Source organism: Empidonax traillii, unplaced genomic scaffold, assembly GCF_003031625.1.
Source record: "Empidonax traillii isolate 1590-97213 ecotype Southwest subspecies unplaced genomic scaffold, ASM303162v1 scaffold1:size7828297, whole genome shotgun sequence".
Classification (NCBI taxonomy): Eukaryota; Metazoa; Chordata; class Aves; order Passeriformes; family Tyrannidae; genus Empidonax; species Empidonax traillii.
This window is the reverse complement of record NW_020955194.1, coordinates 2,374,708-2,398,768: the sequence shown is the minus strand read 5'-3', so window position 1 is coordinate 2,398,768 and position 24,061 is coordinate 2,374,708. Positions and strand designations below refer to the sequence as shown.

General features: G+C 36.9%; 2 protein-coding genes across 12 annotated transcripts in view; one reads left to right on the top strand and one right to left on the bottom strand.

The window, feature by feature from the left end:
* The window catches only part of CASK (calcium/calmodulin dependent serine protein kinase), a 199,356-nt gene that overhangs the window by 67,678 nt on the left and 107,617 nt on the right, over positions 1–24,061 (bottom strand). For 10 of the 11 annotated variants that reach the window (XM_027883008.1, XM_027883100.1, XM_027883270.1 and 7 more), the window contains exons 6-10: positions 18,311–18,413; positions 8,297–8,472; positions 6,004–6,126; positions 3,626–3,709; positions 2,010–2,109 (exon numbers count right to left, since the gene is read on the bottom strand). In XM_027883008.1, the coding sequence (XP_027738809.1) occupies positions 2,010–2,109; positions 3,626–3,709; positions 6,004–6,126; positions 8,297–8,472; positions 18,311–18,413 (586 nt within the window). Of the gene's footprint in view, positions 1–2,009; positions 2,110–3,625; positions 3,710–6,003; positions 6,127–8,296; positions 8,473–13,372; positions 13,554–18,310; positions 18,414–24,061 lie in introns of those variants that run through there. The other variant, XM_027883869.1, reaches the window with a different exon arrangement.
* Positions 20,060–24,055, top strand: GPR34 (G protein-coupled receptor 34). The gene is made up of 2 exons (XM_027884262.1): positions 20,060–20,165; positions 21,996–24,055. The coding sequence occupies exon 2, from the start codon at positions 22,022–22,024 to the stop codon at positions 23,147–23,149; it is 1,128 nt and encodes a 375-aa protein (XP_027740063.1). The 5' UTR covers positions 20,060–20,165; positions 21,996–22,021; the 3' UTR covers positions 23,150–24,055.

Below are 24,061 nucleotides of genomic sequence, written 5' to 3'. Positions count from 1 at the left end.
GATAGTCAAGCTTCTACTTCAATTTAAGAGTTTTATGTCTAATTTCTATAAACTAGTTGGTTTTAGAATCATCACTAGAGCTTTACAAGCTTGAAATTTTGAAAGTTTTATCAGTGTACTTCTGAAGAGGAAACAAAATAGATTTCCACAGCTAGCAACTTCAGAAGCTGTCATGGTTGTGGTACCTTTGCTTGCAAGCCTCAGTGTTTATCCTGCAGTATTAAATATATTAGCAGCTAATGTAGTTGGTCAGACAAACATCATGAAAACCACACACTTAGCATGGTTTCCTGATCACTGTGATCTCCCATCAGAGAGATCAACAATGTTATTTTAGAGAATAACTACCATTTCCTGAAAAATCCAAGCTAATGTTTCGGTTATTTCAGAGATGAACACAAGATAACAGTGGATCCAGCCCAGATATTCTGTAGAATTTAACATGTGTACTGGATTCAAGTGTTCTGTGAGCAGAAAAAATAGAACTTGTGCATTTCCTCTATACTGATATCTGCAATTACATCACTGAGGAAGACACATGTCCTGTTGATGTGAGACTGAAACTGGAAAGAGGAACTGCAGTTTTCAGTTTAGGAAAGTTGCCACTGCCAATCATGTTGGTGGCTATTCCCTATTCAAATGGGGGAAGTAGATGGAAACAAAAATAAAGGCACTGTAAGTAATTCTAGGTGAAGTAAAACCAACTTATTCTTTCTTTAAAAGCATAGGTGGATCTTTAACTGCAAGTACATCAAGTATTCAAAAGCTGTCTGCATGAAGTTAAGCCACAAGGCTGTGATTATTCATTTGCTATAAATGATCTGAGGTTCCTATTCATTTTTGTGGAAATTATGAACAGTGTGCAAGCCTATGGACAAAGCAATCTTTTAAGGACTCAAATCTGAATTCCAAGAAGTGAAGTTGAAGAATTTCAACAAAAACCAATTTACCCCCATTCTTACATCAATGACACTGAAATAATTTGTAATAATTACTTGCTCATATGAAAGAGAAGAAAAGGTGTGATTAATACATGCAGTAGGTAATTTTCTCACCTATAAAAATATTGGGAAAGAGAATTATCACACAGTAGACAAACACATGCAATTAAGTTCCTGAAATGTGTTCTAGTAAAGTCAGTATATAGCTAAGATATTCTGCCAGTACTATTTGGTTATTTAGAAAAATAAAAGAGAGAGTCCTTTTGGTCTTCAGTTTTTCTCAGAAGTTCATTAAACTTGATCCTAAATTCTGATTTTAGATCAGATAGACCAACCCAGACTTTTGCACTGCAAATATATTAAATGTATATGCCATGTCAAATTAAGATACATAATAACTATGGCAGGGCTGTGTTAGTACACAGAGGGGAGGTTATTTAAATCCTTGAATACGGACTGTGGACAAAAGGATTGCTTGAGTCAGATCACTGTCCTGCTCAAGGCCCAGCTCACAGCACGGCACAGGTTTTATCCCAACCATGTTGGGAGGGCCCTGAAGTACCACGTATTGTCTCTCTCTGAAGATCTGGGGGTCAGAAACACTGTCAGAAACACTCTGAAGTGTGCTTCAAAGGGAAGACATCTTAATCATATTGCTCTCTAAAACAGGAGGTCAGGAAAATTTGGTACATGGTGGTTTCTTTTTGTATATAACTATTAGTAAGAACTTTGCTCCTGCCTAAGAATTCAAGACAAAATTTCGATAAGCTTTTGTACTCAAGTGATACAAAGAGAAACAGGAGGTTATACCGTTATTTGTAATGTACACACAAGAACAAATAAAAAAATCAGAATTTCTGTGGAAACTTATAACTGTGCAGAGATTTTCTCTTCAGTTTTGCCAGTCATGAACACCACTAAGACTGAAATTTATGTATTCTTCTTATTCACATGTAAATGTTAACTTAATATTACATTTTACAAAATCTCAAGAAATTACTAAACACTTGGTAGTCTAGTCAGTACAGAATTAAGACAGGTTGACTGCAATAAATGTACTTTCTATACCTGAGGAGGTGGGGTCTTCAGAGAAGTCTGGCAGCTCTTCAGGGGGGTCACCATAGAAGGAGTTGAATTTGTGGCTTGACACAGCTGCTAGTACTGCCCCCTGAATAAAAATACCCACACAGCCTAAATTACACAAAGAAGGATAATGAAACATTTCCAGACATCCTGGATCACTCAATCTGCCGAGGTCTCTTGTGTGTTGACCTTCTCAGTGAAGATAAAATAAATTTTAGATTCTTCAGCTCTGCTTCCCTGTTATCAGTGACCATATCTAATGGAAGTGCTGGTCATACACATACACTAGTCAAAATATTCTTTGTGAGGGGATATATGAGAAGTATGCAAGTAACCTTAAAATAATAACTTTAAGGCATAAAATCCCATAGAGCAATGTAACAAAATAACTAATTTCTTTTTCTCTTTTACCTAGACTGAGTGGCTTAGCAAGTACAGAAATTCACTCTTTAAAGTAAAACAGTATGTTGTTATCTGAAGAACTGTCAGAATCTGACACTGACAGCACCATAATAAATCATATAATATGCCATTATATATCTACATAAAACCGGTACAATTACATAGATAATCTGACACTCCCAGAATGAGTGTTACACGGGAAGTAACAAAGCCAGAAAAATGGCCACATATATTTACTTGTTCAAGTTAAATACAGTTTAACCACTCATGTTTTAATGCCTCACTGCAGAACAGTGCTTTGGATAAAATGGTAGAAAAACCAGCAAAGGTATAAAAGTTCCCAGGAGATGGAATATAAGGGGTCTCCCCAGGAAGAAATCTGGGAAATATCTGAAACTATATCTAGAGCAGAAAATCAGCTCATATTCTAAAATGTACGAGCTAATACTTTAATGAAAGTACTACCTGGACATATAAACCACCTAAGAGAAAGTTCTGTCATCATGAACTATGCAACTGGTGCATCCTAATCACCAACTACATTAAACTTCTACAAAGCAGCAACTCCTTGTGTATACCTGATTCTGTGTTTTAATAAAGCCAGCTGTAAAACAACTCACGAACTGTAATGCTCTACCTTTCTGCTAGAATTTTCTCAATCTTTCAGTGAACTTAAAAATGTTTTGGCTAAACTTTCCAAGAGAGGAACTGAAGAGAAACCATGTTATTTTGGGCTAAAATGTTAACAGTCTCTTCAATCCAGCTAGGAAATAATCCTGTGTGTAGTTAAACACAAAGAGGATAAACTGAAGAATACACATTTGCTCCTCTTGAAAAGACATCAAAATTTATGTTCCTGTTATTATAAGCATAACACAATAATAACAGAAGCCACTGTACTATTCTCTCCTCTCCAATAATTCCTATCACACAGAATTAATGAATTGATTAAAGATGAAGACCTCATATACACCTTCATTGATACCAGACAATATGCACTGAAATTTAGTTTGAAAACTATGCAGTGAGAAAGGATGAGCATCCTTAACAATCATCATTGCAATAAGCATCTGTAAAGGCCCTTAACAACTTTTTATTTCATTGCCAACTTCACAGATTTCTCTTATTGCTTTTAAAATTAATGAAGTATCACAGAAAATTCAAGCTACATAATTATATTAACACTACATTCAGTTTACCTTTAGTTTTCGTCTTGCATTGAATTTTCTCAATTGTTCTACTGTTTCTGGAAGATGAATCTTGTATGCATAGCGATCTCTCTCCTTAAAAAAACCCACAAAAAACAAACCAAAAGAACATTAAATAAAAGCTCTTCATATTCTCTTGACACTAAGAAACCAGATAAAAGATGTACCAGCTATTAATTATCCTAAGGAGAATGAGGATTTTGTTGCAACTTAAGGAAAACTTCAAGAAACTAAAAGGGATTAAAATACTTCGAAAGAATTCTGAACTTGGGTCAGGGATATTTTCTTTCAGTAATTTTGTTTCCCACTTTGTAGAGCTCAGTCTTTTTGTTTTAGTGTTGTGCTGTTAGTAAAGCAAATCCCTGTGAACCAACATTTTCAAGCCCTCTTTTAAGGGGTGCTTGACAGTTCAGGTAAGCTTGGGAGATGGGGTAGGATGGCTGGTGACAGCAGGTGATGGCTTACAGGAAGGATTCTCCATTGCAGATGCAGATGAAAAAACTGCAATGAATAAATGCAATGACAATAAGGACAAAACTTGCAGCAGCTGCCTACTGTCTTACCCCGCTCCAAATCCTCACAGAAGCTACACACACTTATTAATTTAACATAAATGTTTATCACATGCATCTCCTGAATCAGAGTGAAATCACTGACAGAAGTAATTCAGTCACTCTACAACAATAGAGATGTCTCTGCCTCATGCTGTTTTTGGGATCTATAAATAGTTTAGGAGAAAGCTCTGAGTCAGCAGGGAAGGCTGTTTACCATAGCCAAAAATGGGGGACCGACTGGTAGAATGCTGGTCTGAGCCTGGAAACAAAGTTGTCTCAAACTAAATGTTCTCTTTCCTTGCATGAATTTCAACAAATAATGACAAGACCAGAAAAAGGCCACAGACATAAAAAGTGCTAAGCTATATAAGCAGACCTTGCCCATTCACATTACAGAATTGTCTTGTCAACAAACCTGATAAGCTTAGTTGCTCAAACAACAAAAAATTACAAGTTTTTCTCCCAAAATAATTGTCAGTAAAACCCTTGCTTTGGCATCTAAATGTGGGTAAGCTCACGAAGTGAGGAAAAAGTCAAATTACAAGCAGGTAGAAACAGATCACCTATGTTAACCACAGACTGGAGTAGGATCATTTGGGATTCCCCAACATGCTGTCCCTTTCCATACTCTTTGATATTTGATACACTATGGAAGCTCCAGATGAACAGACAGAACTTTGGCTCCTTTCATGTGGAATGGTTTGAACCTGCAGATTGCCAACACTCAGAAGAGTTGCCTTAACCACTTACTCCTGAGAGAAGCACATTCCTGAGCTCCTTTTATAAGCTAGACCATCCTGCAGCTTGGAATACAAGAGTCAGAGCCAGAAAGAGAGCAGAGAACTCAAGAATGACCATTTACTTGGGGGGAGAAGAACATATGAGCCTGTCTTTCCCAGGTTCTTTTTTTGTGGGTTTCTTTGTGTCACTGTTTGTCTCAGGTGTAGCAAACAAGCAATTCAGAATATCATCCTTTTAAAACAAGTGCCCTGTTTAGGTTAATGACATTATGACTCTCTCTGCCCTTGACCTACACTATAGGAAAGAAGTAGAGGATAACAAAGAAAAATAGTTAATTCAGCACCTTCTGCCAAATAAAATACAATGTTCTGAAAAAGGACTTGCCACCTTATTAATCTGTAGCACACCCATCATTCTCCAACCCCAAAGTTTAGAACAGACTACTGATGGAACTGCTGAGAAGCTACAGCTGTATATTCTTCTGCTCCCGTTGTTGATCTTCAGTGTTCAGCAACTACTCCTCAGCTGGCTTAAACTGTGCTGTAAATTCTGACACCACTGAAAAATCATTTGATTACCAGATATCATTTAATTTTATGTAGTGACAGTGGCCTCTGAGCAACATTATACTCCATGTTTCCTTCACTCTGGTGGGATATTTCAGGAATCTAATGTAAGGAAGCAGCACAATTCAGTAGCATAATGTCCTGCTGCATGCACAGACTGCATGGCTACAAGCATAATAGGAAAGAGGTTTAGGACTGAGTGGAGATCATAAATTATTTCTCTGGAGTTTGAGTGGCACAGAAAGACACATTAATACCTTTTTTAAGCTTTATGCCACACAGCCCTACTCCCTGATGCTGCTGCAGGTGTCCAGCTGAGTTCACTCTTGCTTTTAGGAGTTCAAGCCCAGCAATTATCAAAATCTCAGGCTCTAACCCTACAAAGCATTTAAAGTTAATTCTCCCACATTCTGCACAGTTCTCCTTTGAAAAGCTCAGAGAAGCAAAGAAATAAATCTTTTTTCTCCCTTGAAGAGGAAACTGGTGTGTAAACAGCTGCTTTTACTACCTTTAACCAGGGGTGATTCAGTGCTTCATATACTGTTATCCTTTCTGCTGGATCCAGCATAAGCATGCGGCGTACCAGATCTTTGGCACTTTCAGAAATATGGCTCCATTGCCTGGGATTCATCTGGTTACAAGCAAGAAAAAAAAGACATGAAATCAGTAACAAGAACATAGAAAACAACATACTTTTAATATAAAATAATTGCAGGAATTTGACAGGGGTCGGTGCTTGCAAACATTTCATTGTAAAAAAAAAATGTAAAAGGAAGTTTCCTGAGTTTTTTAATAACTTGTGGTAAATTGTACACTAGTTGCTATTGAAATGGCAGAAAAACTGAAAATACAAAACCTGACATATTCTTGGTATTATGTTATAATTACATTGTAAGTTTCTACCCATTCTACATTTTCTTTAGGTAAAAGTGACCCTTCACTGGAAAAAAAAAAAGGAAAAATTAAGCTTTGTCTGACTGTTAAGATGCATAAGATAATTGTAGAAATTAAATCTGCTTCTGAAATCAATATGAGGAATGGCATGACAATCTACCTGTATCAACCCACAATTTCATGCCAGTGATTCTGAGTAAGAAGGGAGTAAGACAATGCCTGTTGTGAACTATTCTGGTCTTGGTACTATGGACAACAGCTCTTGCCAATAAATTCCTTTCAACTTTAGAACAGGCGAGCATCTTCAGCCACTAGGAAAGCACACTGATCACAATACAACTTTTTAGAGTAGAACTTAATGCTTAGGAGACACCAATGTGAAGGATCATTTAAAATATATTTTCTGCTTGTGCCCAACCAGTCAAAATTATGGATGCCCAACAAAACCATACTAAAGTAGAGAAAATTCTTCATGTAATATTAAGGATTATATCCTTATGGTATTTCTAGGATTTCTTTAATTTATGAAGAACTCAAGTTTTATTTGATGATACATTGCTAACTTTACAAGGTACTAAATGAAAATTCAAAATTATAACTAGACTCTTTTCAATGTCATAATCTGTTCATTTAAAGAGGTCCATTTTATTTAAAATCAGTCTTTACAAAAAACGACCACTTTAAATTGGGGCACTCAGGAACATTATCTGGATATGAAATCCACATTAATAGTTGTGATTTGTCATTTCTTTAATGAAATTAAGGTAATTGCAAATTTGCAGCAAGACTGTTTTAAAATCCTCACAGCATTTTCACTGAATAGACATATTATTGTGGAAACAGGAACAGAAAAGGAACTAAGAGGACACGATGTGCTGGCCATAACCTTTTTTTTTTTTTTAAAACAAAGAGAAGTTAACTTGTACACTTCCAGAAGATTTTAGCTGCCTAAGAGACTCCAAAAAGAAATCTGCCATAAAGTGAAACTGGAACGTCTACTAGCCTATGCAATCCCACGAAGAAATGCTGCTGTTTCTAGGAATACAAAATTTTAAAGAATGAAAATCGTGCTCCTTAACAAATGCAGTAACACTGCTGTCACTCACATTTTGGCAGACTCCTGTTAAGAGCACATAGTAAAACAACACTTCCTAATATAAACTTCATATGAGAGACTATCAGACAGTTTTAGGAGTTTCCATTTGCCATTTCCTAACGCAGAGCTCATGTGTGACCTCAGTGACAAGGTCACCTCAGCTACAAAGCTAAGCTTTGTTACAAAGCTTGGTTATGAAGCTCATCTTTAGGCAAAACCACAAAACCAGTGAAGTTGAAGCTTTCAATTTGTCTCCTCAATAGTCTGGGGTGCTGATGCTGTGAAAGACACTTCTCCTGCGTGCACACCGACCTGCTTGTGGTTGCGTCTCCTTTTGAATAATCAGCTGCACTTCACTACACACTGTACTGAAAAGAAAAATGCCTAACTGCATGTGCACAGTAAGATGCATTTTGGCTTAAATCAAGGCAATATATGATGACCAGTGTTTATGATGGTTCTCTTTGTCGAGGATTTAAATAAAAAAAATTAAATAATCTATAAACCTAAGGTAACGTGCAGCATGATGCACTTCACAGATAAACCTCAGGTAATCCTGCTGGGCTCAATGTACAGTCAGTTGTTACACCCATTTCATCTGAGTAAATATTTCTGTATTCTAATTTCTAACACTGGTACAAAACACAGCAGGAACAAGACAGACCGGAGAGAGAAACTTATCTCTCTTCCTGCACAACAGACTTCTATAAGCTTCAAATTTAAATCAGGCTAAATACAAAAATCAACTTCCAGAAATGTTACTAGCAGAGCTCAGCTCACTGGAAAAGGATTCAGGTATACCATCACTTACCTTGTATTTGCCTTTAATAATGCCTTCAAATAATCTTTCCTTGGTTCCATAAAAAGGCAAACAACCGCTTAGCAGGATAAAAAGGATGACGCCACAACCCCAAACATCTACAGGCTTCCCGTATGGTTCTCTTTTTACCACTTCTGGGGCCATAAAATGAGGTGTTCCTACACGTCCTAAATGGAAATAAAAAAAGAAAATTTAGTCAAAGTAATGTGTGTCAAACATGGAAATAAAGAATATCACTCCATTAAACTAAAACAGTTTCAATAAATTTTATGGGTTAAGCTTTTAACACTATGCTTTTTCCCTTAAGTTTAGTATTTACTAAATATATCCAGTGAGACGAATCAGTATTTTCCCTTTTGCATCATTCATACTTTTTTAAATCAAGGAATATTCTATCCTACCTGGCAGACTGTGAAACGAGACTTATATGAGAGCACTAAGATTCTTCAGTGAAATTTGGCAGATAAAAGTAAACCCATCAATTTGGACAACCTTTGAAACAGGAATTATTTAGCCAGAGAGCAAGTACAAAGATATTGCAGAGCTCTAGTCTACTCTGCTAACTTGAAAAAGCAACATCTAATTGGTAAGGGCACAGTTTGTTCTGATGCTCTGCCCAAACCCTGGCCAACAAAAATGCAAAATGCCAGCAAATGTGTTGTTCATTTATTTGAAGCAGGCAATGTCTTACTGCACATAAGACAGTAATGCTGATTTGTTTCACAAGGTGCTTTCAATGAGTGTCACTCAGTAATGGTTCTGGGACAGTACTCATATTGGATTGGTAGTGAATGTACTCCCACAGAAACAAAATTTATTTAGTACTGATCTTTTTAGTGAACAAAATAATTAGAATAATTTATATTTATTTCTATGTAGCACATTAAGCCAAATAAAAGCAATTAACTTTTCACCTCTCCATATAAATGTTTCCCATTGTAAAGAATTTTGTTTCCACTGCAAAAATTAAGCTTTGAATGCTCATGTCATCACTGACACTTACAGACACTGTAGTCTTTGGATTTCCCTGGTTCCATCAAGTACCAACAGGAGAAAAAAACCCCACAAGTGTAGCAAATTGTCATCCCTTGTACCCCCTTCATAAATTATTTTTGCTCACTAATAAATTCAATGGACATCAGAGGCTCCATTCAAGGCTTGCAGCACTTCTTTGCAGGCCAGGGGAGTTTCAAATACAGCCTAGAGAATCTGAGGTGTTTGCAGGGCATGTATTTAATTCGGTTTTGTCTTGTAAAGAGATTCTTGTTTGACTAACCCATCCTGTACACCATTGCCATGGGAGTTAGCTAAGTCACAGCACTGGTAACAAACACCTAGGAGACTATCTGGCAGTAGCTGAGTAAAGACCATTGTTTGTTTATCCCACCTACAGCAGGAATACAATCTAACCATGCTCTGTTAACTAGGCCCACTCACTCCTTTTTCCACCTAAAGGATTAAAAAAATTGACAGAAAGATGTCACCTTTTTCACCACACTATTCTTAAGGACAAACAACATCACTGTCAAACTTCTTCAAATCTGTGTTAAACCTAGGTCAGCGTCTTAAAACATCCAGGCTGACCTGACAGCAAAAGGGCAGCTCCTTTCCAGGCTAAAGAATTAAAAAAACAGCAAGATGCTGCAAGTCCAGCTCATCCCTCATATCACTGGGGGAGGAAGAAGGATATTTACTCTGATCAGAGAAAGACAGAGATGGACACGGGGAAAGATTACTAATTCTTCTTGTTGTCTATACACAATTTATGGGCTTGTAGGCTTTCAGCCTAACTGCTAAACCTTGAAGCCAAATCTTCAAGATCACAAATATGAGGTAAGGAATCACCTCCTTAGATGACTCTCCTTTAGATGCCTGGTGATGGGGAAGGGAAGGAAAATGGAAATTATATATAAGTCCAATATGCATAAGTTGTTGATAACTCAGTGGTTTTGCTTTTTGTTAATGTGTCTATAAACTTATCAGGGTTTCGTCACTTTTTTTCCTCCTAGGATGCCATCACTTGTGACAGCAAAAACATCAACATTTCCAGCTCTGCATCAGGCTATGCCTGTGCATGAGCAGCAACACCTGCCTGTTCAGCCAGCATTTGTCTGTCCCTCAGACTGCCCACGTGACATCAGTGGTGTGCTCACCACAGGCTGGAAACCTTTAGTGCAGAGGATCATCAAAGACCACAGAGAAGCCTGGCTTACCCAAGTCTTGTTTATCTCAATGGTGACTTCCTGACAACCTGGGTGCAGAGGGACCCGTTTGCCATTTTGGAGCACTCTAACCTTTTCTATATGCTGAAAAAAAAACATTTGAGGTCCTAAAGCTCGTTTAAAGATTTTTAATCAATATGAATAGAAAACTATATATGCTCTAAAAATTCTGCCTTCCCACCAGGCTTTATAATTGCTGTTATAAAATCTGGCACGTCCAGAGGAAAGAGATTACAAAGATAAACTGGAGATATTAGTAGAAGAGAAGATATCACAAGGACAAAACAAGCTAAAAAGAGACATGAAACTTTTGGGAGATTTACATTTTTCTGGATAAAGTAGCTAATGAAACTATGAATCCTCTGTATCAAATGATAGGTATGTTGATTTATTGTGCATTTCCAATAAATATTTGTGACTCCTCTCAGCTCCGTAACTTTTCTGTGTTTCAAGTAAACAACTCTTCAAGTAAACATGGTACAAAAATGAGTATGTGTTGTGAGAAGTACACTTAAAGGTTTGGGGTTTGGCTTTGAGGTTTTGTTTTTTTTTTTGTCAATGCATTTAAGTCCGACGGGCATTTCAACAGTGAAGGCTGACCTACAGAACACCTTGTGTCCTTACAAACAATTACCCATCCTACATTTTCTCCTATGGCATAAAATAGCACATTTGGCAGCAACACAGGCTACATAAGCAATCCAGTAGCATGACTTGGGGTAGGAGTTTAGGTGTCAAGGTGCTGACACTGGGGGGCCTGCAGGGGTGGTGTCTGTGAGAAGCTGGGAATAACCTGTCATGGACACAGACGGTTCCAGTGGAACCACTGCAGGGCACATCTGAGCCCAACAGTCAAGATAGTGGTGCCTCAGAGAAAGTGTGTGTAAGGAAGGGAAAAATCACTGCCTAGCAAGTGAGGAATATAGGAACTGACACTCCTTATCCCCCTGCACCATTTGGGATTGGCCAGTAAGGGCGTCAGGAGCGAGGGAGTGAAGGCGAGCCTGGGAAGAGGAGGGGAGGTGGAGTTTTCATTTTTATCTTTGTTTCCCACCACCCTCATCTATTTGATACTTCAAGGTTTATTTTTCATATTTTCTTTATCTGCTGATCTCACCCCAGAATGTGAGGCTGCATGTTCACTTGAGTGCTCAAGTGCTCTTACAAACTGACAAGCTATAGTTAAAAAACTCTGTCCCTCCTTGATCATCACACATGTTTTTTTCTCCTCACTTGGAAGTCAGAAGGTGTTTCTTCCATCCCAGGTAGAACTGGATCTCTCTTGGCCTGGTTCAAAACCAGGACACCATAAAAACCCACTTTAACAAACTGCTTGATGTTGAGCAGAAGGAACAGAGTGATTCAGGAAAAAGAAACACACCACAGGGCATCTTAAATCCCCAACAGGCTGCTGCTATAAACTAGATGAAAAACGGATCTTACTTAACAGCAAGCTGAAAAATCAGTGCTACTAAACCTTAATACTGGTTTTTACATCTAAAATGAGAACTCCACAAATACAAAAGAAATGAGAAAGAAGACTAGGCTGACTTAATAGAATCCTGCCATTTACCTTGGCTAGATTATAATTAGTGAAAATAGTTAAGAGAATTGTTTGATTTTGTAACCTTTTTACTGCTGATTCCAAGATTCTGATACTTTAGATGAGGAGGTGGTAGTAGCAGAAATCACAACTTTATGTCCATGAGAAAGCAAACCCAGAATAAGCAGAAACTTAAGTGGTTGAGAATGAACCGTCCAGTCAAGCAGGATAAAATAAATGCATAAATATGTGTACGTATATTAGAAATTTAAAAAGGCTAAAATTGGCTGTCATCCTTGGGACCACTTCCCTGGGGTCAGCAAAGGAGCAAATGATGATTTCCAGGTTATTCGAAAAAAACTGACCTGAGCAAGGACTACTGAGCTGTGCCTCTGAACTGCACTGAGCTCAGCACAGTGAATGAAGTGCACACATGAACTTACACATATTGGGACTTTTCTGATGTTGTAACTACAAGAACTGTATAAGGTGAGTATCAGTAACAGGACAAATACAACCTACAGACAGCAAAGTTGTCTAATGGATACTCACTTGCTTTTTAGACCATGTATCTCTTCTGCTGAAAATTACCTAGTAGAATATTTGCCTTCTAAACACGTCCAGTGTAAAATTTTAAAGCTGTTCTCAACAGTTCAATTATTTTAAAATATTTTAGAAGCTTTTTGAATTTTCTTTGGTATTTTGGGAGAAGCTCTGCATCTTTTTGGAGGCAGAGTAAGAACAGTAAGTAAAGGTATTTTTATCTCTTTAACAGATAACTTCTGCTTTCCACAGGCCTTTTATTCTTCAGTATATAAGAATCATGGATATATCTGAATGACTGCCCATGAAAAAAATTATATTTTAATTAAATATATATTGCATGCACGCATACACACAGGATCTTTAGTTGCCAACTAAATTGACTGGAATTAGTCTGCGCTTTTAGGTTCTTCTTATCAGTTCTAGAGTGATATTAACTGAAAATCATCACTATGTAAAGACTCATCAGTGGTATGTAGTTAATGTGATACTTGCGTCCATCCATTTCACCGTAAATAAATGCCTACATCAAAGTGTTTATTGATTTAGGAAGCACTCAGTGCCTGGATAGGTACAGACATTAAACACCTCAGTTCTAGACATAAACTTCCTTATCAGCCATTTTTGAGGCATGTTGGTTGCCTGCAAATTTATCAAACTGCTAATTGTGCTAATTTTTCCTGTGGACAGAGAGCTTCAGTCTTCAGGTGCTGTCAATCTGATATCATTTACAAGCACTAAAGATAAATTTTGACTTACCTTTGATAATTTAGTTTCTATGACTCTTTCCATATTATTCCAGACAATAGGGCTATGCTTTCCACAAGAAGAAGAGTATATACAGAGACCCAATCAGATTTTGTCATCCCTAAGGCAGGGGACTGATGACCAAGATATCAGAAGGAGAGTCTTTCAACAGCAGTAGTATCTGAACGATGTATAAGGAAACAACTGGAACAAATAATTTTTAGGAAAAAAATGTGAGGTACTAATAAACATCACCATCTGACCTCTCACAATAGCGTAATAAGAATTATGCTCATAAATAAAGGAGTTTCTAAAAGAGTGGGATGTCCAGAATAATGTGGAAGGAATTGAAGAATCACACATAACAGATCAGAGAGGTCAATACTTTCCTACTCTTAATTCCTTTCCACATTACTCCAGACAATAGAGATGTTTAAAGCAGGTGTACAGAGAAGATGAACAGATTAAAAAAAAAAAAGATAAATAAAAAGGAAAAAAAAGGGCAATTCAGCTTCAGCACAGAAGATTGTCTGAAGAAAATGTATTTTAAAAGATGCATCAGCAGACAACTGGACAACTTGATATTAGTGTCCAGAAAACGAACAATGCAAAGCTCACATACTAATGACAAATTATAATAATTGATTTGATGGCCTTTTCAGCCATACAACTATGATGGAGGAAGTAAACCTAGATGACTTTTTAACACATTAGCCTCCTCTTAACACTCTCAAACCAGTCAGCTGGAACTTATGAGAGGCTGTAAAACACAGTTGTAACTTTTAAATAAAACTAATTTTCTTGGAAGCAAAGCTTTGAAAGGACTCATACTGTTTTTTATTTTCAGGAAAAAAGTTAAGACACTATCATTTTAAGAGAAAGAAGAATACTAGCGTAGGACCTCAGTTTACAAAAGTTTACCACTCCTTGGAAAACAAATGAAAGCTTTGCAATACTATTCAGACATCGATGATGAAAAGGAAAAAAATTTATGCAGTGTAAAAACACTCCAACATTAAAAAAAAAAAAAAAAAAGAGTTTTAAACTGGGGTATATAAAAACACCAAGAAGATCCAGTTTGGTGAAACACTGAAAAGGCTTCCCAGAGAGGTGATGCATGCACCATCCCTGGAAGCATTCAAGGTCAGGTCGGACACGGCTCTGAGCAACCCGATCTAGTTGAAGATGTCCCTGCTTATTCCAGAGGGTTGGACTGGATGACCTTTAAAGGTCCCTTCCAACCCAAACAATTCTGTGATTCTATGATTATTTTTACATTGATGAGAACAAAACAAAAACAATGAACTTCAAGGACTCTGCTCCCCTTCCTCCCATTCCATAATCTTATTTAGAGGGAAAATTATGGCAGTGCCTTCCTTTGCTATTTTTGTAGTAAGTCTAAAAGGCCAAATGACAAAGAACCAAGAGCAGTTGGTATTTATGTGCTGTACTTCTATTAAGAACATAAAAGATGTTTTCCAGTAAGATGATAATTTATGGTAGGATACTACTGGATTTTGAAGCAACCTAGGAGAGCAAACATCAAAATACATAAAAATTACATGGGGCTTGACTAACATCATGGTACCTGTGACATTTTGCTGCTAAAGGTACAAAGTGGAAGGCAGTTTACTATCCACAGGTAAGGCTTGTATAGAACCTTGTATGTCTTAGGTCTATACAGTTATCTTTTCTCTGCCTAGTTGAAACCAAGAGAACTTAAGTAGTTTAAGTGGAGGAAACAGCACTTGTGAACTCAATGGGTTTTGTTCCTTCTGACTTTTGTGCCACATATGAGCTAAAAATCCCAAGACCTAACGTCTAAGATATTTGATATGAGATTAATCTTATGTCACATTTATTTAAGAAAATATTGTGGCAGTTCATACCATGTTCTGCAAGAAAAATTGTCCAAGGAAGAAGACAGAGATCGTAATGTGAGATTGCTCTATTAAATCACTGACTTCCCTGAGGTTCCACTACTCTAACTGCATCATAACCAGAAACACAAGACTGTTTCCTGTCTATGTGCTGTTCCATAAAAGAGTTCCCTTATAAATCATGATGATCTGTTACTACTGTGTATACTGCAAGAATTCCACATCAAACTACCTGCTTCGATGCTTCAGGTGAAGCACCTAGCACAGCTTTCCACTTCTGATCATAAGAAGTGCAAGAACAGACCTTCAGAGACTGGCAGCTCATGAAAACAATTTCCTGTAACACAGGCTTCTTATTCACAGCATTGCAGCTTATGGGCAAACAGAGTGGAACAAAGAGTATTTCCTCACATTTTTCCTTCTGGTCTTATTAAAAAGGAGTTATGGCTATGTCCTTTTTTTGGGTACTTATTTAATAATAATTAAAATTTGATAATAATAAACTCAACTGGGGTTGTTAGCTGATAAAATACAGTCATGATCCTAAAATCTGTTCCATAGACATTTCCACTAATGACATCTTAGTGTGATGTCATAGCTTGTTGTCATGAACTCCCTTACACTTTTGTTAAATAACCAACTACCTGCTTGAAAGAACATTATAGTTACAATCCTTCTCAACCACACAAGTCTATCTTTGGACTTTCATCAAAAGATTGGGATTCATCTACCTTTAATACCCAGGGCTGAGTTTAACTTTACTACAGAAGTCCTTCCCCACATCCCCAACAATTTCAGCACACTGGAAAAAAGACGTCTTTTGTTAAGTTAAAAAAAATTTGCAGTCCCAAACAAAGCAAAAGCCGTGTGCTTGAAGGATGGCTTCAAAGATGGTGAGGGAGAAAATTCCCTTCAGTTTGTTCTCCTGGGGCTACCCAGAATCTGGCCTGGCCAGGCACAGGTGCGTCAATGCACCAAGGTAAAAAAACAGCACAAATGAAGCACAGGAGGTTTTAGGTCAGCAAAAGAACCTTAGTGCCATAATCACTTTTACTTAATAGAGAATCTCTTTTCTGGTGTGTGAACCGCCAAACACAGGAGCTGCCATGCCAAAAGGGGAATAACTGAGTATGTTAAGCTGAATCAATGTTTGTCACTAAAAATTAGAAAAGCAATGTGAAAGTGGATAGGTTGGTTATGATACTGCCCAAACTTCTCTATATGGAGAGTTCCTATTTCACTTCCGAGACAATTGAGAAAAAGAAGTGTTAGTTACTATTACGACAAAATTTTTCCACAGGGCATATTGATAACATTCTTAGATAAATGTGTAGACCAACACTGTTTTGTAAGAAATGTACAGCCCAGTTCAGTCAGTCAGTATTGCTAACTTTCCTATAACAAATATGGGTGATACTGTAAAGCTGAAGAAATGAAATCTTGCCAGTGCTCTATAGGGGACTGCCTTGTAATGTGCCTACAGGTAGGATTGTGGCAGGGAAAAGAACTGCCAGATAACAGATGTGGTATAAAGACTGGAATGGAAGGTGAGAAGAAAGAGAGAAAGAGTCTGTTAAAGAGAAAACTTGAAACAAGCAAAAGAACTGAGACCTTCCATGGTACATAAATGAAAAAGAATTACTCTGTATATCCCTGAAAGCGAGTGAAATTTGAAGCTGAAAGTAAGAAGGGCTAATGAAAGAGTGCAAATTGGAAATGACAGTTGAGAGAGGGAGGAAAAAGGTGCGTAAAGGCAGACCAATATGGCATAAGTTGAGACGGAAGAGGCAAAAGATACAGAGAAAAACAGGGGGAAAATGCAGTAATCTTTTTACAAAGTTGAACTTCATGTTTCTTGCAAGACAACTATCTCACTACCTCCAGAAGAGTAGCTGAAACAGAAGAAATGGATAAAGTTGCTCAGTGAGAACATAAAGAAGAAAAATGAGAGAATCTTAAACAAAAGTGTCGAAACTATCACTTAAAAAAGCAGTGGCTGAGGTACAGATAATTTGAGTAGCACAAGAGAAGTAAAGAAAAGAGTGACCTTTTTATTAAAGAAACAACAGTAGCTTAACTGAATGGGTATTTTCTTTGAAAAGATGTCTCTAAGTAATTAGACACTTGGATATTTCCAGGGTATCAGAGACATCTGGAAGGGAATTGAAGCTGTTGGTATGTTTATATTGGATTTACTTTATTTTTTTAATAAAAAAAGCATATAAAAGCCAAATTGACACAGAACTTTAAGTAACTGCATTAGCAAATCTGAATTTTCGAAGAAGCATAGTACTGATAGGAAGTTACTCATTTTGAAGAAAAAATATTAAAACTAACAATTTTTTTTTTTGTTGTGGTCTCCTACTCTGGCAATGAAAGCATCAGAAAATTGATTGGGTCTTCATCTGTGCAGGCTGATTAAAGCATAACCCTATTGTCTGGAACAATATGGAAGGCAGCTAGAGGAAATAAAATCCACAGAAAACAAAACACACTTAGTCAAAAAATATACATACGTCTCAAGATATTGATGTCTTATGCAATAATTACAATGAAATATTAACACACAGAAAAGAGTCACATGTGAAAACTGGTAAGATTTTGCTATTAAACAGCTGCAGCATTCTGACAGGAATTGCCTAGGAAACATAGGGGGGCACTGACGATGCTGCACTAAGTCCTTACTCAACTGCTTTGAGAGACATTTCAACCCTGACAGCATTTTTATTTGCTTTGCTTTATCAGGCACAGAAGAATTAAGCCAAAGATTGTATTAAAGTGGAAAATTCTTTTTTTTTTTTTTTTTTTCCCAGTTTTCTTATGATCAAACCAGCATAAGCTCATGTTGAGTAACATTTAGAGGGATTGAGCACTCAGTACCCAAATGCACATTTAATGGTTACATTCTACCAGCAGTTTAGCTAAACTGTGGGCATTTATTATGCTAACAGAGTTTTCAGTGACAGGTTATTTTTGAGCTCTTGTTTTGCAGGCCAGGCTGTGTCAGAAGAACAGAACTCTGCAGTACAACATGCATAGCACTAAATAACTTTGAAGGAAAATTTCTTACCTCCAGCAACTAGCCCAGACTCTCCTAATTGAATTGCTACCCCAAAGCCACCAAGCTTTACCGGGGCTGAATTCTCTTTTGAGGCAAGCAGTACACAGTGTGGCTGAAAAGAAAAAAAATCCAGACAAATTATTATACTGTTTGAGAAATAGAATTTGTATTTTAGAACTTATTTTCATAAATTTGCAAACATAAGCTAGAAGTTTGTGCTGTTTGTTTGTTTGTTTTAAATCATGTTTTGATTTCGGATTTTTTTTTTTCCCTCTCTGCCATGAACTCCTCTTTCTGCATTGGTTTCCTTTCTCTTGTCCCAGGCACAGCAAAACGCTTTCAGGAATTACAGACCTTGGGAGGAACACAAAGTGAAATCATACTAAAGTGGAGATAAAATGTCATGCCTATAATTTCTTACCTGGTATTACTTTTTCTTTTCACCTTCCCCCTTAAGCCTTACACTGTTTCAATTCTCCAGCAGAAATATCCTGACTATGATAGACTTTGTGGGATTTTATCCTTCACAGAGAACAGAAACCACTATTTTGAGCCTTAATCACAGAATTCAGTGATCACTTCTCAAATGCAGGAAAGAAAAGGAACATCCCTGTGATGTTTCTAATACATATTCTAGTGAAGGATATTGTTTAGGTTTCTAAACTGTATTCCAGGCACAGTCACCTATACCTTTGATTTTCCACAAATAAGAGTGAGGTGTAACATATAAAAATGAAATAATATTATACAACAATCTGGATAGATACTGACTGGTGTAGAAGGAAGCAACATGCGTACAGAATCTATCAGAAAACAGTTAATACATGGATCCAAACTATTGCATTTAATATAGAACAACTTCCTGCGTTTACTTAAAACCTCTCTTTTAAATAAATAAATACCGTAGTCTTTAAAAGGAAGAATGTCATATTTGTATACTACTTCCTCAGACTATGTTACTGCTTAAATTACAAAACGAGGAATTCAGTGCACAGGAGGTATGAGAATTTCAATCTGACTACCTGTAAAGTCATCATCTGTAACCACCCACGTCTTCTCTTAAAAAAGTTGCAATTGCATGAGAACAAACACCTCTGAGACAATGCTCTTGAGATCTTCATTACATTTCGGCTTCCCTACGCCAGGTCTTCTAGAAGCCACTTTTAAATGTCCAGTTTATAAATGTAATTTTCAATTCCTTACACCCTGTTTAAAACAGTATTACCAGGTGGTATTATTGCTGTGCATTGTATTTCACTTCTGCCTTACTGAAATGGTTAAGCTGCACATTCTGGGCACTTTAACAACCTCTCACTGCTGTCATTTTCAGTCAAAAAGAACAACCTCAAATTTCCAGCTCTAGGCAAGGAACAAGGTAGATGGGAGAACTACACCAACAAAAGCAAAATGTACCATTTCACTGTGGTGTTGATCTGTCTTTACCCTACACTTGAAAAAGTGACACTGTTTCCGTGGCAGTGCTGAGACAGCAGGCTGTACCAACATCATTATCACCCAAAAAGCCACCGACAGTGCTCACCAGACACAAAGTTCCTGAGGAAAAAATTAAGATCTCCAATTCAGAGTGAAACTCTGAGAAAAATTTATTATAGAACCTCTCCCAGCAAAGCCCAGATAAACCAAATTTTGCCAGTTAAAAATGTCTTTAAAAAAACAAAACAAAACAAAACCCACCCTACTTGCAACACCAGTTAAACTTCCCCTTGTTGCCAATTGTACCGTGTCAGCTGATGCTCATCACTTTCAGAGAGAAGCTTTCTAATAAGAGGACCTGCATGTTACTCCTCCCTGTCTTCACCAGCGGTTTTGAAGATCAGCAGAAGTTCTTGTTAACACATAAATGGTAAGTGGCTTCTTTTGTACTTAAGCTGCAGTAAAAACAAATTTCTATTGAAGTTTCTCTTAACTGCAAAGGTGCCACTGACCCTCAAGCCCTTTCTTAAGTATAGCTACGTTTGTAGAACATGCTGCTTGCTTATGGGTGACACAACTCATGAGGGTGAAAAGTTATGTCTCCAATGCATCTGCAATGTAATCAATGCTTCTCTCTTTCTTGTTGATCTAAACTCATCACTGCTTATGCAAATCACGATGCCAAGCATTTTTACAGGAAAGCAACAAACAAGAAATCATAGCAGCAGAGAGGCTTCAAGATGTATTTGAAAGCATTGTGTTTTTAAATCGGCCTTTTAAAATAACTTCTTGCCCTGATAATATCAAATGGCAAATATGACAACAGCTGTTTTTGAAACTGCTAACATACTCTGCAAGTTTATTGCAATTGTATGGGCAGACAACATGGGATGTTAAAATATTTTAGACTGTCCTCTCAGTGGTTCAGATCCTGTATGCAAATTAGATCTTCATAAGAATTTTACCTAAAGTGTTGCCATTTTTTCCCTGCTGTAGCTGTATCACACACTAGCATGCAAATTGCATAGCCTAGACATAGATTTAGCCTAAAACCTATTTTCAGGTTATATATATATACAGCAGCTGTCGGTTTGGTTTGGTTTGTTGTTTTTTTTTTTTTTTTTTAAACAGTTGCCAGACAACAAAGTTCAGAGAACCAAAACCACTTCTGAAATTTTTGTGAGATTAGGGAAAAAAACTTTTCCTCTCTAAGAAATAAAATTCTAAAGAAAGTTTTAAATGGAATCTCTTGTTGCTATGACAAACAAGTTGAAAAAAAAAAGAAGTTGTATAATTACAAATCAGTCTTAACCATCTCTCTAAACGGCTTAGTGTCATTCTGTTCTAACCACAGCCTTTTTTGGTTTTCCTTCCTTGGTCAAAACTGACTTTTATCTTCCAGATTGTACCCTCCTGGTCAGCAATAAGCTTATTGAAATTAAAAACTTTGAAATGAAAACAAGGAAAACAAGATTTTAAAACAATCTGTTATTGCATTAATGCAATTCCCAGCTAATACTATTTTATTTGTGTAATATTGATTTGTGAACAGTCAAGGAAAGGAAAAAAAAAACAACTAAACTTATATGAAGACACAGATAATTAAAGACAAGCTACTGTAATAGTACTGGTTCACAGTGTTCTAACAGGTTACATAGCCAAAGAAATATTAATTCACAACTGCTTTTCTAACTGAAAACTGCTGACTTGCACGTGAGAGATCCTGGTACTTATTTAAAACTAACAACAGTGAGTTTAGACTTGTTTTAATATATTTCTATGTACTTTGTATCGATACCGAGAATACTTCACTTAGCTATGCTTACCTGTCCTTGCATCTTAAAAAGTTTTCTTAGAAAGACTAATCCTAAAAAACTAAACTTTAAAAATCCCTATTTGTACTTATAGCTAAAACAAAAACAACAACAAAAAAGATTTCTTGAGTTTGCAGCAAAACTTAATAGTTGATTTTTAAAACAATACAAGACAGTAATGAAGATGCAATTACAACACCAGTTATCTGTTTGAGTACTCTATATCCTCTGTTCTTGCCTACAGATTATTCTAGACTGACATTTATAATGATATCTGGCTGCAAGTCCTTCTACTCAGCTACAGCAGCACTTTGGTATATTTACTTCCTTTAGTTACTGCCTTTTATGTTTATATCACATTAGACTGTATGCAATGAAGCAAACAGACATGAGAAGATGATCTAATGGAGACCTAATTCTCAAACTTTCTCTTTGTTTCTTTACACAACAGCTGAAAAAACCCTCATAAATCATGGCTGCAGCTTCAGCTGATTCACTGACACACAAAAACTTCTGGAGCAACCAAACCAACATGGCCATAAATGCCTCAGAAATTCAAAACAATGACAGTTGTCCCTTAGACGACAACTCGCTGTCACTCACTTTGATAGTTTTTTATTCCATAATTTTTGTTGTTGGATTGGCTGGAAATATTATAGCCCTGTTTGCCTTCCTGTGCATTCATCAGAAAAGGAATTCTATCCAAGTTTACTTGCTAAACGTGGCTGTTGCAGACCTTCTGCTGATCTTCTGTCTTCCCTTCCGAATACTCCATCACGCTAACAAAAATATTTGGATGTTTGGACGGATTTTATGCAAGATTGTAGGAACTCTGTTTTACATGAACATGTACATTAGCATAGTACTGCTGGGACTAATTAGTCTAGATCGTTACATAAAAATAACTCGGTCTGTGAAGCGTCCTAAAATGTTAACTCCGACACGAAGTATTCAGATTTGTTGTGTCGTGTGGGCAATTGCACTATCAGGGTTTACAGTAGTAGTTGCACCATCTTTCTTTAAGAGTGAGGACAGCAATTCTACTCTGTGCTTCCATTACCGAAGTAAACGGAAAGCAAAGACAGAAGCGATTTTAAATTATATCACGGTACTAATTTTTTGGATAGTCTTTTTCCTCTTGATCCTTTCGTACCTCAAAATCGGCAAGAGCCTCCTGAAAATTTCGAGGAGAAGATCAAATTTTCCCAACGCAGGAAAATACACCAAGACAGCAAGAAATTCCTTCATTGTACTCATCATTTTCACCGTCTGTTTTGTTCCTTATCACATCTTCCGGTTTGCCTACATTACATCACAGCTACAAAACCCCTCCTGTTATTGGAAGCAGATCATTCACAAATGCAACGAGGTGATGCTCATATTTTCATCATTTAACAGCTGCCTAGACCCAGTCATGTATTTCCTGATGTCCAGAAGCGTCCGTAAGGCTGTATTCCAACTCATTTGCAGAAAGATTCACGGAGATTCAAGCCTAAACACGGAAAGCACTTCAGACATAAAACTTGGACAATATACACAGGAGAGATTATCTACTCTCACTCCCCACTCAAGTTACTCAAGGAAGAAGTTTGTGGTTTGACTGTTTAAATGAATGGATTTCTCTATGATGTTGCTCCAGAATATCAGTTGCAGATCACGAAATGCTCAACTCTACAGCTACTAATCCTGCCTCTTTCCTCCTGGTCAAAAAATGAGAAGTCTTGCTTCTGGTTGTGAAAACGAGAAGTTACTTTTCAGAAGTATTTCGCTCTTGTTTATCCGTGAAAACAAATTAGGAAGTTCTGGGACAACCTGTGTTGGACTAAACTAGAACACTAACTCTTTAAGGAGATTTCCACGAAGGTGTTCAGACCTGTATAAGGAATCTTGTATATATACATTAATATTAGTAACTTGTGTATGTAAATAATAGATGAATTTTGCAAAAAGTAAATTGTGTTCCTATTTGAAAGATCTATATAAACCATTACAGATTTTATACAACTCTCTGTTTTAACAGGTTTCAAAAAGATTAGTATTTCAACTACGTTTATAAGTGTATTTTTTTGGAAGAAAGTATTTTAGAATTTAGCAGCATATGTGGCTTGAAAATGAGGTGAAGAATACAACAGCTATTAATTCAGTTAGAATTACAAAAGATACACTTAGTTTTATTAAACAGCAAAATTAAAATATTCAAGCCTCCTAAACCCCTTATTATATTTTCAAGAGTTTAATGAATGTCAAGGTCGAACACCTAAGGAAAAGCAAGCAATGCTTTCAGAAAATCAGAATTAACGAAGGAGAGATGACATGGAGGTATTTTCAATTACCTAAGATTTCCTTCAAACTCTGACACATTTGGTGGCTGCAGCTACACAAAGTAGTTCAGCAAGGCACATAAACTCAGAGAACTGAGCACAAAGGGCAGCCTGGCTCAGTCACTGTTCTACTTACAGATTTCCACAGCCACACGTTTCAGCTGCACGCTTGTGATTAAAATAATCTTGGT

What these genes read in the sequence shown, in the direction of transcription:
- GPR34 (XM_027884262.1), top strand. Translation starts at nt 22,022, where the DNA reads ATGGCTGCAGCTTCAGCTGATTCACTGACACACAAAAACTTCTGGAGC.